The 13,029-nt window shown below is 34.8% G+C and overlaps 2 protein-coding genes across 2 annotated transcripts; both read left to right on the forward strand.

Annotated features, from left to right (window-relative positions):
• Positions 1–1,399: 1,399 nt before the first annotated feature.
• Positions 1,400–5,428, forward strand: LOC118043064 (transcription initiation factor TFIID subunit 15). The gene is made up of 8 exons (XM_035050883.2): positions 1,400–1,700; positions 1,926–2,087; positions 2,222–2,568; positions 2,692–2,886; positions 3,646–3,729; positions 4,470–4,551; positions 4,631–4,757; positions 4,951–5,428. Exons 2-8 carry the CDS (start codon positions 1,968–1,970, stop codon positions 5,157–5,159), a joined length of 1,164 nt encoding a protein of 387 aa, XP_034906774.1. The 5' UTR covers positions 1,400–1,700; positions 1,926–1,967; the 3' UTR covers positions 5,160–5,428.
• Positions 5,429–7,642: 2,214 nt separating this feature from the next.
• On the forward strand, positions 7,643–11,777 carry LOC118043065 (BTB/POZ domain-containing protein At1g50280). The gene is made up of 3 exons (XM_035050884.2): positions 7,643–8,799; positions 8,899–10,050; positions 11,246–11,777. The coding sequence occupies exons 1-3, from the start codon at positions 8,629–8,631 to the stop codon at positions 11,684–11,686; spliced, it is 1,764 nt and encodes a 587-aa protein (XP_034906775.1). The 5' UTR covers positions 7,643–8,628; the 3' UTR covers positions 11,687–11,777.
• The last annotated feature ends 1,252 nt before the right edge of the window (positions 11,778–13,029 follow it).

A 13,029-nucleotide genomic window follows, 5' to 3' on the forward strand; every position in this document is an offset into this window, starting at 1 on the left:
GAAATCATTGATACTCTTCTCTGTTTATTTTCACATTTTTATATTGAATTTATTAAAAATTAAATTTTGTTATTTATTTTGATTTTCTATATATACAGAATTATTATAATCTCAAAAAAAATCTTTATATTAGATTGATGTTAGATTAATATTTAATTTCATGACTGTATAATATTTTTATATCATATTATTAAATAAAACAAATTAGTATATCATACTATTAAATAAGGAATAGTAAAAAAAACTTATTATTATGAATTAAATTTAATTTATATTTTATGAATCTTATAAAAATATATTAGCATTAAGTTAATGATTGGTTTTTTAAGCATCTATTTTTTAAATCATATTATTAAATAAAAATAATTATAAAAAAAACATAATTATTAATAATTAAGTGTCATGATTTATCTTGATTTTTTTTTGAAGCTATTGTGATCTCGAAAAAACATCACGGTATTAAGTTTGTATTTAGTTGCAAGTTTTTTTTTTTATCATATAATTAAATAAAAATAATTTAAAATAAATCGGGATTATTAAATACAATAAAATTTATAATCCAGATCTGAGTTTGACAAATTAATATTAGTTAATCTAATATATTTTAGTCTTAATATTTTTTTTTAAAAAAATATATCATTTTAAAAATATTTTTAAAACCAGATTATATTTTTATCAGTTATCTAAATTTTTTTAACCCGTTAAATCAACTTAATTATATTGTGACAACTTTTATATAATTTAATTTAAAATTTAAGTTAGATAAAAAGTATAATTGAGAGTTTTTAGGTTTGACTTATTGATCTAATATTATAAAACAAAAAATTATCTTGACCTATACATTATTTACATGTAATTTTTTTTTTGTAACTTGCTATAACATATAACGGGGAATTATCTAGTAAATTCCTAATTAACATATGTTGATTGAATAAAGAACAATATAATTTTAATTGTACCATAAATATAGCCGCCCTCCTGGCTCTAATTAAAGATTTGCCACTAATTACTCTTTTTTTTTTTTTTTTAACTTTAGTATTAATTACTTGATTTCAGACTCTTTTTTTACATGTTATCTCATTAGAGATTCAAAGTTTAACACAAAATAACTTTATTTTTGTTATCAATATTTAGGTAAAATTTAAAAACATAAAGTTATTAAAATTATTCCCATCTCAATATATTTTTTAAAATACATCATTTTAATTTTCTTTAAAATATTTAGCTTGTTTTGAATAAATATTTATGATATGTTTATTTTGATTTATATAAGATTATTTTGTTTTTTATAAATCAATTTTTTTTTAATATCATCATGATTATTTTTTCTTCCAGTCATATTCTTTAGCTTTATTTTTTTTTTTTATCAGCCTTTTCTTTCTCATCTAGGATTTTTTTTTCTTTTATTTTTTAAAAAGAGATCAGGGTTTGTAGCTACTGTGGAAGCACTCGCTCGCTCACTCCATATAAAATTCCTCCGGAGTGAGGAAGAAAAAAACAAAGGTAAGGAGGAGTTGGAAACAGAACAGACAAACAGCTATCAGCAAAGCTTCTCGTCTCTTCTCCTTTTATTTAGCGGTTTTTCTAAATTAGTGCAGTGGAAGTGAATCGACCAAGAAGATACCCTAATTTTAAATCAATAGATCGTGATATTGAAAACGGCTCAATTCGATTCGATTCTCGAACCATCTTCTCTAGAGGTGCATTAATTAGGGTTTATTTTTTCCATTACCATTTTTCTATTTATTGCTTGAATCTGTGTTTAATTCTTACCTACCCTAATTAGTATATGTGGATCCTATACCTCTTGTTTCCGTGAATTGATAATATATAGTATTGTTTATGAGTAAAATTGAAATATAGCCCTAATTTAATGTTTTGTATATTTGTTAGGCGAGGAATTGATGCCTTTTTTTTTTTGCCAGGGGTTTTTGCTGGTGTCTCAATTTTCATGAGATTGGAGTGACATGGCAAGCTATACAGGTAAAGGAGCCCCTTCTAATGGGACAATCTATGTTAGTAATTTACCTGAAGGGACTGATGACTCTATGCTGGCTGAACATTTTGGCACTATTGGGTTGTTAAAGGTATGGGTTTTTTCCGGGTACTATTTTATTTTTTATTTTTAGAATCTACTGCTACCGTTTGCTTTCATTTCTGTTGAGGGCTTTGCTAGTTTTTTATGCTCCTATTTATTTTCATGCTCTGTTGTACTGAATAGAAAGACAAGCGAACTGGTCGGCCTAAGATATGGCTGTACCGTGACAAAATGACAAATGAACCGAAGGGTGACGCTACAGTTACTTATGAGGACCCTCATGCTGCTCTAGCTGCTGTTGAGTGGTTCAACAACAAGGATTTTCATGGTAATACAATTGGAGTATTTATAGCACAGTCTAAGAGCAAAGATGACCAGGCGTTTAACCCCGTGGATGATCCAAATGATTCTGGCGTTCTTGAGGAAAATGCCAATGATTTGAATGAGAGTGGGGGAAGAGGTAGAGGACGGGGCGATGCTTCAGGGAAAGCATGGCAACAGGAGGGAGACTGGTTGTGTCCGAATACAAGGTCTGTGATGTGATATTGGTGAGCAGCTCTTTCTTGCTCTTTTTTTGGCTCTAGTCTGGATTTTTGGGGGTTTCTATGGTATCTAATATGCAAATAGCTCCTTATGCTTTATTGTTGTAGCAGTTGTTCCAATGTAAATTTTGCATTTCGTGGTGTGTGCAACCTCTGTGGAAGTGCTCGACCTTCTGGTCCATCTGGCGGTGCTGCTGGAGGTGGTGGTCGTGGGAGGGGCCGTGGTGCCAATGACTCCGGGGCCCATGGCCGGTCAGTTGGTGCCCCTACTGGACTTTTTGGCCCAAATGACTGGCCTTGTCCAATGTAAGCTTCTGCTTGCCAGTATTTCATAATTTGTTTGCTTTCTTGTGCTATTCAATGATTCTTTATTGCCATGCCTCTTGCTATGTTAGTCTCTGACTGGTGATCAAACTTGGTTCATTTTCTCTGTATTTTACTCTACCATTAAATGAAGTGATTGGTGATGGTCATGTTACTATATCTCATTATACAATCTAAAGCACTGACCAGCAGGAGAAGATTGTGAGGCTTAGTCTAAACTACGCAGAAGGATAATGCCTTTGGTAATTTTTTTTGTTTTTGAGGTGGATCTAAAAATTGACACTATGAGCATGAATACTAGCTGGATATGCAATGGACTGATTTATGATGCTTGATTTGATGAAGTTCGTTGAAGTGTAGCTCCCATGTACCATACTATCTAACTAACAAGTGATGAGCTTAAGAAAAATGGGTTTATGCTGATGGCATGATTGTGTTTGAATGCTGAATTTTGTGGAACATGTGTATGTGCGTGAACGCTCCAAAGTTCCTTGCTGTTCAGTCGAGGGTGCGTAGTTGATGCTACTGTAATGTACTGATTCTATAATAAGATTAGTTGGTAAATGTTGTGCTTCAGACTTGTTCATTGTAAAATCATCGGTGGTGCTATAATCTTGAAGAAGATATGTGGGTATATTCTTTGTTGGCAGCCAGGTGACACCTTCAAATTCATATTGTAGGCAATATTCAGCCTCTTTTTCTCTGTGTTACTTATGTTTCTTTTTTGTTTTTCTATTGCAGGTGTGGCAATATCAACTGGGCAAAACGCATGAAGTGCAATATTTGCAACACCAACAAACCCGGTCACAATGAGGCTGGTGTGAGGTATTATATGACTCCTAGTTCATTGGCTTGAATTCTCTCAACACATCCTATGGACTGCATGATGTAGAAAATTGTCAACTTTCTTTGTCAATCTAAAAATGGTGGTGGTAAATTTTTTTTCTTCTCATTATTTTTCCTTTTACAAGGGTTACTTGATTATGAACTGGGTATTGGAGACATTTGAACTAGGCATCATGAGAAAAATACAAATACTAAGAAAGCATCCCTGAACGCTTGCATGCTTACTAAATGTGATAGATGGATTTAGGCTACTAAATGTGATAGATGGGTTTAGGATCAAAAGGATATCTTCAGAAGTCAAGGTATTATGATGCTGACTCGTGTTAAAAATGACTCTAAGTCGCAAGAAGATAATAGACAAAAACGATTAAAATCATGCTGTATTTGTTGAAGAGAAGATTGACTTTGATTTTAAGAATTACTCATAACTTCCTTAAACAAAGCATTGCAATGTTAGCAGCGATCTGCATACTCATAAGTTTTGTCTTTAGAGTCATAAATTATTTTAAAACTCAAATTTGGTTTACTGTACCTTAGTTGGATGGCTAAGCGATAACTGCATCGTATTTGCTTCCCTACTTTGTGTGAACTCCAGTTCTTACTGCTTCTCTTCTCTCCTTTGACCACACATGTTACATTTTCAACATTATATGTTGGGTAAGCCTTGGATATCTTGTACAAATAATGCTAAAAATATGTTCATATCTGTAATCACACAGAGGAGGACGAGGTGGTGGTTATAAAGAACTCGATGAAGAAGAATTAGAGGAAACTAAGCGACGACGAAAAGAAGCTGAAGAAGTGAGATCTTCTTGTGTTGTTTTGACTTTCATATTATTCAACTGATTCTTATTATATAGTCTTTATGATCCAATACCAGGATGATGGAGAGTTGTATGATGAGTTTGGAAATTTGAAGAAAAAATTTCGGGCCAAAACTCAACAAGCTGAAGCTGGCAGGGTGCTTCCGGGTGCTGGGCGTGCAGGTTGGGAGGTTGAGGAATTAGGTATGTGACCATCATGTTATCTTATAGTTTTTTATTTTTAAAATGTGTTAAAATAAAGCACTTTGATCTTATATGCTCGTATATATTATTCATGGGCTGGAGTTCTATCCATTAGATTTGGATAGACACTGGAGTATTACAATTTTGCTTGGACTAAGTTATTGGTACCACTAACAAAAAGATACATTGCCAGGTGCTGTTGATAAACACGGGAGGGAGAGGAGCAGAGAAAGAGGGAGGGATCAGGATGATAGGGAAACCAGGAAGACTAGAGAGCATGATGATAGGGACAGGCACCTTAGTAGAAGTAGGGAGAGGGATCGAGGAAGAGATCGAGATCGAGATTATGAGTATAGTCGAGACAGAGAATATGGGCGGGACCGGGACCGGCACCGATACTGAAGATAGAAGCAAAGGTTCTCAGCTTTTGTCCTCAGTTGTTTTGGCTGTTTCTTTGATGTGAAGGATGCCATTAGATATGAAGTTTGCTTTTACTGCCATTTGATATGAAGCTTGGTTTGCTTGGCATTTTTGTTTCTCCTGCTATGTAACTTTGTTGAGTTATTCTCCCCACTGCAACCATTGATGGAACTAGGAACTGGGTCATCCAAGCTCTTGGTGTTAAATATACTGGTTTGAAATTGTTTCTAATGCCATCCAAAGTTAAAATCTGACTGGTGTTCTTGAATGCTCCTTGCTTGGAAGTAATGGCAGAAAACTTCCGGTGGCAGCAAGATCATGAGCTCAACATCACCTGGTGTTATGGCATGCTAGTAACATTGATCATATTTGGCCAATGGCTCATCATGTACTGATTACAGTGCTATATGACTGTTTTCAAGGTCAAGATCTAGGACAAGGTAGGGATCCCATCGGATCAGCAAAGGCTTATCTTCGCTGGGAAACAGCTTGAAAGTGGCCCGTATCCAAATGGAGTCCCACTCTTCACTTGTTCTTTCGCCTCCGAGGTGAAATGCAAATTTTTTATGAAGACGCTACCAGGAAAAACCATCACTTTGGAGGTGGAAGGCTAATATATATTTATTATGTAAACTTATGTAAAAATAATAAAATTAGATTGAAATCATATAAAATTGGGTAAAATTATATTTTATTACTATATAATTTCACAATACTTTTAAATTTTCATTTCTTATTTTTTTTATTGCATATACTTGTGTTTATTCACTAACACAGCTTCACAATCATTTATATCCATGGATTCTTTATTTGATCAATAGTGTATGAATGAAAGAAATATAGTCTTGTTTAAACCTTTTCTTTCCTAACAAATAAAAAATTGTCTATGAAAAATAATTTTGAAAATTTTTATTTTATAAAAATATTCTTGCGGAGAAGAATGACATATTATATTCTAAATTTTAATTTATCGTGTGTTTATATTTAAATACTATAGTTTTTAAAATGAGTTTATAACATCATAATTTAGGTAAAAAAATTTCATAATTTGTACCAAGTTCGCTAATCGGAGGCTCAGGCTTTACAAATAACGAACGCGCGGGTCGAATAAATTTTGTAAAGTCAAAGTTGGGTTGGTTTAAGTAGCAACATTATTGGAGTTGGGCTCTCAAGACTGGGTTTCTCGAAGCAACCCATGAGATTAGACGACGAGTTCAACTTTCAGGTTTCTAGGATCAACTTATAACTATAATTTCTAATCCCTAGGTTTAATTCTACTTAATCCCAATTTGGCATTTGATATTTCGAAAGTATTGTTCTCCCTTCATTCAAATCAATCTTATATTTTATTAATTTCGAGTTCCAAGAGGATACATGACATTTTTTTTATTGGTTCTGATTAAAAAAATTATTCAAAAATTAAAAAAAAAAGTTCAAAAATTAAAATAAAAACCCTAATAATTTACTAAAAAAATATTTAAACTGGTTCCAGTTTTATGAAAAAAGATTAATTTGTTAAAAGTTTTAAAAAATAACAAGGACTTCAAAGATAAATAGAGTTTATTATTTTCTGGTGATTATTATTTCTTAAGAAATTGATAATTTTCATTTACTCATGATGGCTATTGTTTTCAATTTTATTTTTTAATTTACACTATCAAAAAAATAAACTTTATTTTAAAAAGTAAAAAAGATTAAAAAAAAAAATTGATTAAAGGTTTTAGGTCATTTTTTAAATATTCCTGATGGCTATTTTAATGTTTGATAGACAATTTTCTATTTTATTTCAAAAGACAAATAAATATATTAATAAATAAATAGATTTTATGTAGAAATTAGAAAATAATAAATTTCATGAATAAAATAAAGTGAAAACCATGAATACCAAAATTCTATATTTACCACCATCAAATGTGTCCTCATCATACCTTATCGTTCATCAAATATTAGTAAGTCCACAGTCTACTCTCTTTTTTTTTTTTTTTAGTGGGTGTCCGAGCCAGCTTGTGCGCACTACAACTAATCCCACGGCTCACTGAACATCCTGCAAACCCAGTAAACATGTAAGGCACCGCAGGGGTGACAGGTGTGCACGGTGAGATTTGAACTCAGGATGCAGAGAAAGGAAACAAGTCCCTTCAACCGCTGGACCAAGACCTCAAGTGCGTCCATAGTATACTCTTGACTTACTTATTGGTGCACACCTTCAATTATTCTCGTTTAAAGGCTGTCAAGTCTTTATATATATATATATATATATATATATATATATATGATCACCATGATATTAGCTATAAAATAAAATGATTTTTATAGAGTAAATAAAAAACAAGCCATCATAGAAAAATAAAAAGATTACAAATTTTTTTTGTAAGAGAGCTAAAATAAATGAAAGATTAGATTTGAATTACCGACATCTTAACATTCAAAGGGGAAGCAGTGAAGTGTCCAAATGGGTACTGAAACAACACATACGGGCTCTAGCACTGCGCTGCAGCATCTGATAACCTTTCCTCTTCCACCCTTTCCTTTTCCTCTCGTGCCTCTCAGTATTTCTTCGCAACTTTTGCTCGCTTTCACACCTCCTTTTCTTTCTGGTCCATGATAATTTCTTCGCACAGAGAGGAGGTTGGGGGTGCTGTTATTAACGCAACTTGAGAGCCCCTTTTGGCTTCAAGCAATTCGACCTTATCCATAAATAGCCAGCTACAAGACTAGCTGTGTCGCTTCTTCTATATATCTATATATATATTTCATTTTCTTTTCACATGAATTGTTGTATTATTAGGTCAGACGTCTCTGCAGGGCCCCTCTCTGCATGTCCCAAAAGCCTAAAAACTCCCGTGGGAATACCAAGCCAGAGCCAAATACAGAAACCAACAGATTGCATATGTATGCGTGAGACAAGAGGGTATCAGCACAATACAATAATAAAGAGGAGTCTTATTGACCTGCAGACACTACTCTTGTCTTCTAACTACGTTTAACGGACAAAGTTTCGTGTCTTCTCTTCCCTTCGGCGTACCAACATGGTGTTTCTTTTTTGCTTGTAGTACCAACATGTTTTTTGTTAGCTAGCTTCATAAATTCCAAGTTTCTTTTTCGTCTGTCTCTAGTTATTTTTAATGAAGAATCATCCGCTACTTGGAGCAAAAAGGACGATAATTTCATTGTTCTTGCAACAAGTTATGCTCCTATATATATACATATTATTCCTCAATTCTATTTATGTTGGTTTTTTTCTGAGCAAATATTGGATTTTTATATTCCTCAACAAGTTATCACTTTCAACTGCTTGCATATATAAACATCTTTCACCGTCACAATTCTATTCTCAACCACGTCACAGTGAAAACCAACTGTACTGTCAAACGGAGCTTAAATTACTGCAATATTTATCAACCGTGAAGCTCCTTAGGGGTATCATAAAATTATTCCATGAGATAATTGTATGCTATATATATGCTGTGTCCTTGTCTACTGTAATCGCATATCCTTTGAGCATTTCTCACCGTCAGACAAACACAAGTTTCTTGGTTACATCCAATGCAAAGCAACAATGCCGCAGCTCTGTGATCTTGCAATTCATGTTAATGGTCAACAGATATTCTTTCTAAATCAGGTAATGCATACAAAATCTTGTTAAGTAACTGCTAGTTTCTTTTCTTCTTTGAAACTTTCTAGGGAAAATTTTCTGAGTGTTCACAGTTCAATCTTGCAGAAGATTCTATCAGCCTATTCAGGAAAGCTAAAGAAGATCATCGGGCAAGAAAAGAGAAAATCCCAGATTAAGAATTTGAGTATTGGAATTGATAACTTCCCCGGAGGCCCAGATGGGTTTGAGATGGTTTCAAGATTCTGTTACAATCATGGCAAGATCAAAATCACAGTTTCAAATGTGGCTCTTCTCCATTGCTGTGCAGTGTTTCTTGGCATGACTGAGAATTTATCCCCGGGAAATCTATTGAAACAGACAGAGACATTTCTTGATGGAATGATTCACTGGTCTTGGCATGATATAATTGCCAGTCTCAAAAGCTGTGAGTCATTCTTCACATATTCAGATACATCTGAACTTGTAGAAAAGCTCGTTTTTTCACTATTGGAAAAGCTTGCACAGAATTCAGATATTGCAACTCTTATTGCTTCCTCTTCTTCCTCTTCATCGTCTCCCGAAACTGCATCTAGGTTCAGGTTTTCTTCCTCATCTAAAACCACTCCTGAGTCATCTAAGCCAGGTTCATCGAGCAAACAATGGTGGTTTGATGATTTGATCATATTACCTCCAATGATTATTGAAAAGGTAATAGCAAATATGGGGGCTTGTGGAACTGATAACAATAGCTTTATCCTCACAAAGTTCCTACTCCATTACCTGAAAAATGCCGTGCTTCAATGCAAAGGTGGAGCAAAAGGCTCTGTTTTGTATTCAAGAGCAGACTATGCTGGTCTTGCAGGCACAGCTGTCCATGGGGTGAGCAAAAATTCATTTTCTTGCAGAGGCCTGTTTTCAGTATTGAGGATAGTGTCTGGATTTGGTCTGAGCAGAGATTGCAGAGCCAAGCTGGAGAGATTGATTGGTGGGATGCTTGACCAAGCAACATTGGATGACTTGCTGATCTCTGGGCACGATGATAGGGGTGTTTTTGATGTTAATCTGGTAATAAGATTGCTGAGAATATTTGTTAATAGTGATTTTCTGTCCTCACAGAAGTTGAAGAAGGTTGGCAGATTGATTGATAAGTACTTGTGTGAAATATCTCCTGATCAAAACCTCGAGACCTCAAAACTTCTAGGAGTTGCAGAAAGCTTACCCGATTCTGCAAGAGATTGCTTTGATGGGGTCTACAGAGCCATTGATATCTACCTAGAGGTAAGAATTGCAAACCCTTTTTTACTTCTGTCTTTCTTATCGAAGATGGCCTAATAATTGATGGTTCGGATAAAAAGGAGCGAAACAACAAAGACAAATTTAACAGCTGAGACAAAATCGCCCAATAATCTGTAATTATTGTCTTCATTAGTTTAATTCAATTAAAATCATGCCTTAATTTCTTGAGTTTCTTTCCCTTAGCTGATCATCTGGGGAGAAATACAGCATTTTACCCCTTCAATAACATCGAAAAATAAATCTGTAACTTGTCATTTTTTTGCAGCAACCAAGGCATTAGCACTGCTAGACTGGATGCAATGAACCATTTATGCCATGAACAAAACATCTTACCTACACGAAACCCAGTTTTCTAGGAAAAAAACACAGCACAAACTCAGCTATTTCTGTGAAAAGATTTCTAACCAGTGGCTAAATGTGTTCTTTTCCATAATAAAGGTGGTTTGTCACATAGGGACGGGCCGACCTATGGTTGTCCAATCCAGCATTAGTGGATGATAACTTAATTATTTATTGCCCGGCCGACCACATATAAGTTCGTGCACGTTCTTCTTCTCAACTGTAAATCTTTTGTTTCTTTCCCTTTTCAAGTCCGTGTAACTCACGGCGACTCTTTCTGCTGCCATCAAGATCATTTGTCGTGTACTTAAAACAGACAAGAACTCACAGATTTTTCAAACAATGGATTGACAACAAACAATCTAATCTCTTACTTCTCCAAGGGCCATGCTACTCATAGTCTAGTGTTCAGGAAAGTAGAAATGCTTGCCTGGTACATTATGGACCCCAAACTCTTTACCTTTGGCCAAATTGATAAATTGAAGTCGAATGTCACTTGAACCTGGTATGGTATGGCTTACTGGTTTGCTAGCTTGTCTAAGGAGTTTTCGTTGTTCTTTCACTTCAAAGCTATATAGGCTAGCAAATAATCCCATAAACAAGAGAATTTGTTTTGAACATTTGTGTACCGAGAAAAAATCATTTCTGGAAAATCCTCATCTATTTTATGAGTGAATCGCCCCATATACCTAATAGTTGGGATTCTTCGAAATCTCTTCCGATGAGCAAAATATAAAGTAATTTGTTCCTTGATTGATTACGATGAATCATGAAGTCAGTGTGATCCGATTGTGTAAATATAAATCTTTTGATTCATTCTATTTGTGGGAATCTGCAGTCTCACCCAACACTTTCATTTGAGGAGCGATCAAGATTATGCAGCTGCCTAAACTTCGGGAAGATGAGCCTTGAAGCATGCAAAGACCTTGCCAAGAATCCTAGAATCCCTCCAAATATTGCAGTTCAGGCACTCAAGTCACAGCATTCTAAAATACCACAAAGTGATTACCCTGTCTCTGTCAAAGACGTTGAGGGTCCAAGCACGAGCAGTTCCTCCGGCCACATGGTCTTGCACCGTGATAACGTTGAGAGGCTTTCACAGGAGACGCAAGAAATGAGGATGAACATACAGAGGATGCAATGGAGGGTGATAGAGTTGGAGAACGCCTGTAGGGAGATGAAGGGTCGGGTCTCAAAGGTTGTTAGGCAAGATGTCAATGGCATGACTAGTACTCCCCCTTATAATTACAGTAGATCACCTTTTCCTAGACTATGTTGAACTTAAACCTCTCCTTCTCTCTCACAAAAGTAAGACCAGGGATACATGTATATCATCCACGGATATCAAATAAAGACTTTAATTACAGCCTGATTTGATGTTTTGATAAAAATCTTAACTCTGAGGAATTATTACTGATTTGTTAGTTATTTTAGTAAATTCCAGTATTACTGATGAACAAGAATTCTCAATGCAATTGAGATCTCTACGTAACTGTAACTTTATATTGCTGGTTTTTGAATCACAGTGAAAGGAAGTTGCAAGAAATAAAACAAAGAGAAGCTGGAAAGTGGTTTTCTGTTTGATTAGTAGAGTTGCTGCGTATAGACTACGACGCGCAGCATGTTTTTTCCTTCTCTTTTTTTTCTGGTTCACGGGCGCCTAGAATTTTTTTTGAGAATCTGATATATTTCAAAAAAAATAAAACATTCTAAAAAACAACTCACTGTTCATGAAATTAAACCCAGATTTATTGAATTCATTCAGGCTTCTCATCTCGGAAACAGACAAACGTCTTCGTTTCCTTGTTCGATAGGAAGTGGAGAGAGGAGCCCACAAGCACTGATTCGCTCATGGATGTCCTTGTTGATACATTCTCTGGACAGAATTATCACAACGCAAGATGGCCCAGGAAAAAATGCATTTCCTTAACTTCTTGTAATGGAAAGATACGACACGATCAGAATTCAGAAACCACTAGTGGTAGTTTGTGGTCCTTTTCAAAACAGTTGGCTTGACAAGTTCTTGGTGGTGGTTTGTCTGTATATTATTGTATTATATATCTTACAGATACAGATGAGCGTGACCGGTATTGTCAAGATGAATAATCCCGTGATCGCATCCACTGATTAACGAGCTGAGACACCACCGTATGAAACAGAGCACCTACTTAAGATTGTCATAAACTCATGCTTTGGTCTCGTGGAACTTAAACATCACCAACTTGCGTCTTTACAGCTTATCACTCTCTGTAGACTTGGCCACGGGAAAAAAAACGAAACAAAAAAAAACTCCACTGGTTAATCACGCGACTGTCTTGTGAACTTCACTGGTCGTGTCTTTGGTGTCCTTCGTGCTTTGCTCTCGGCGGAGGTCTTGAGGATGAGGCCGTAAATTCTCTCAGTTGATGAAGCACATGTGGATCGCTTTGTAGTTGATGTGCTTAATTTCTTGAGATATTAATGGTGTCCAGGGAGATTTGCTCTTTTTAAAAAAAAAAAATTTAAATCTTGAGGTCAACTTCTAGAAATGGTTATTTTCACGAACATTTCAGTCTATTCTAAAAAAAAAAATCTGATGTGTTTAGTTAATATGTGTGAGTTTATGCTGAAATTAATTAAAAT

This window comes from Populus alba, chromosome 10 (assembly GCF_005239225.2).
Source record: "Populus alba chromosome 10, ASM523922v2, whole genome shotgun sequence".
NCBI lineage: Eukaryota > Viridiplantae > Streptophyta > Magnoliopsida > Malpighiales > Salicaceae > Populus > Populus alba.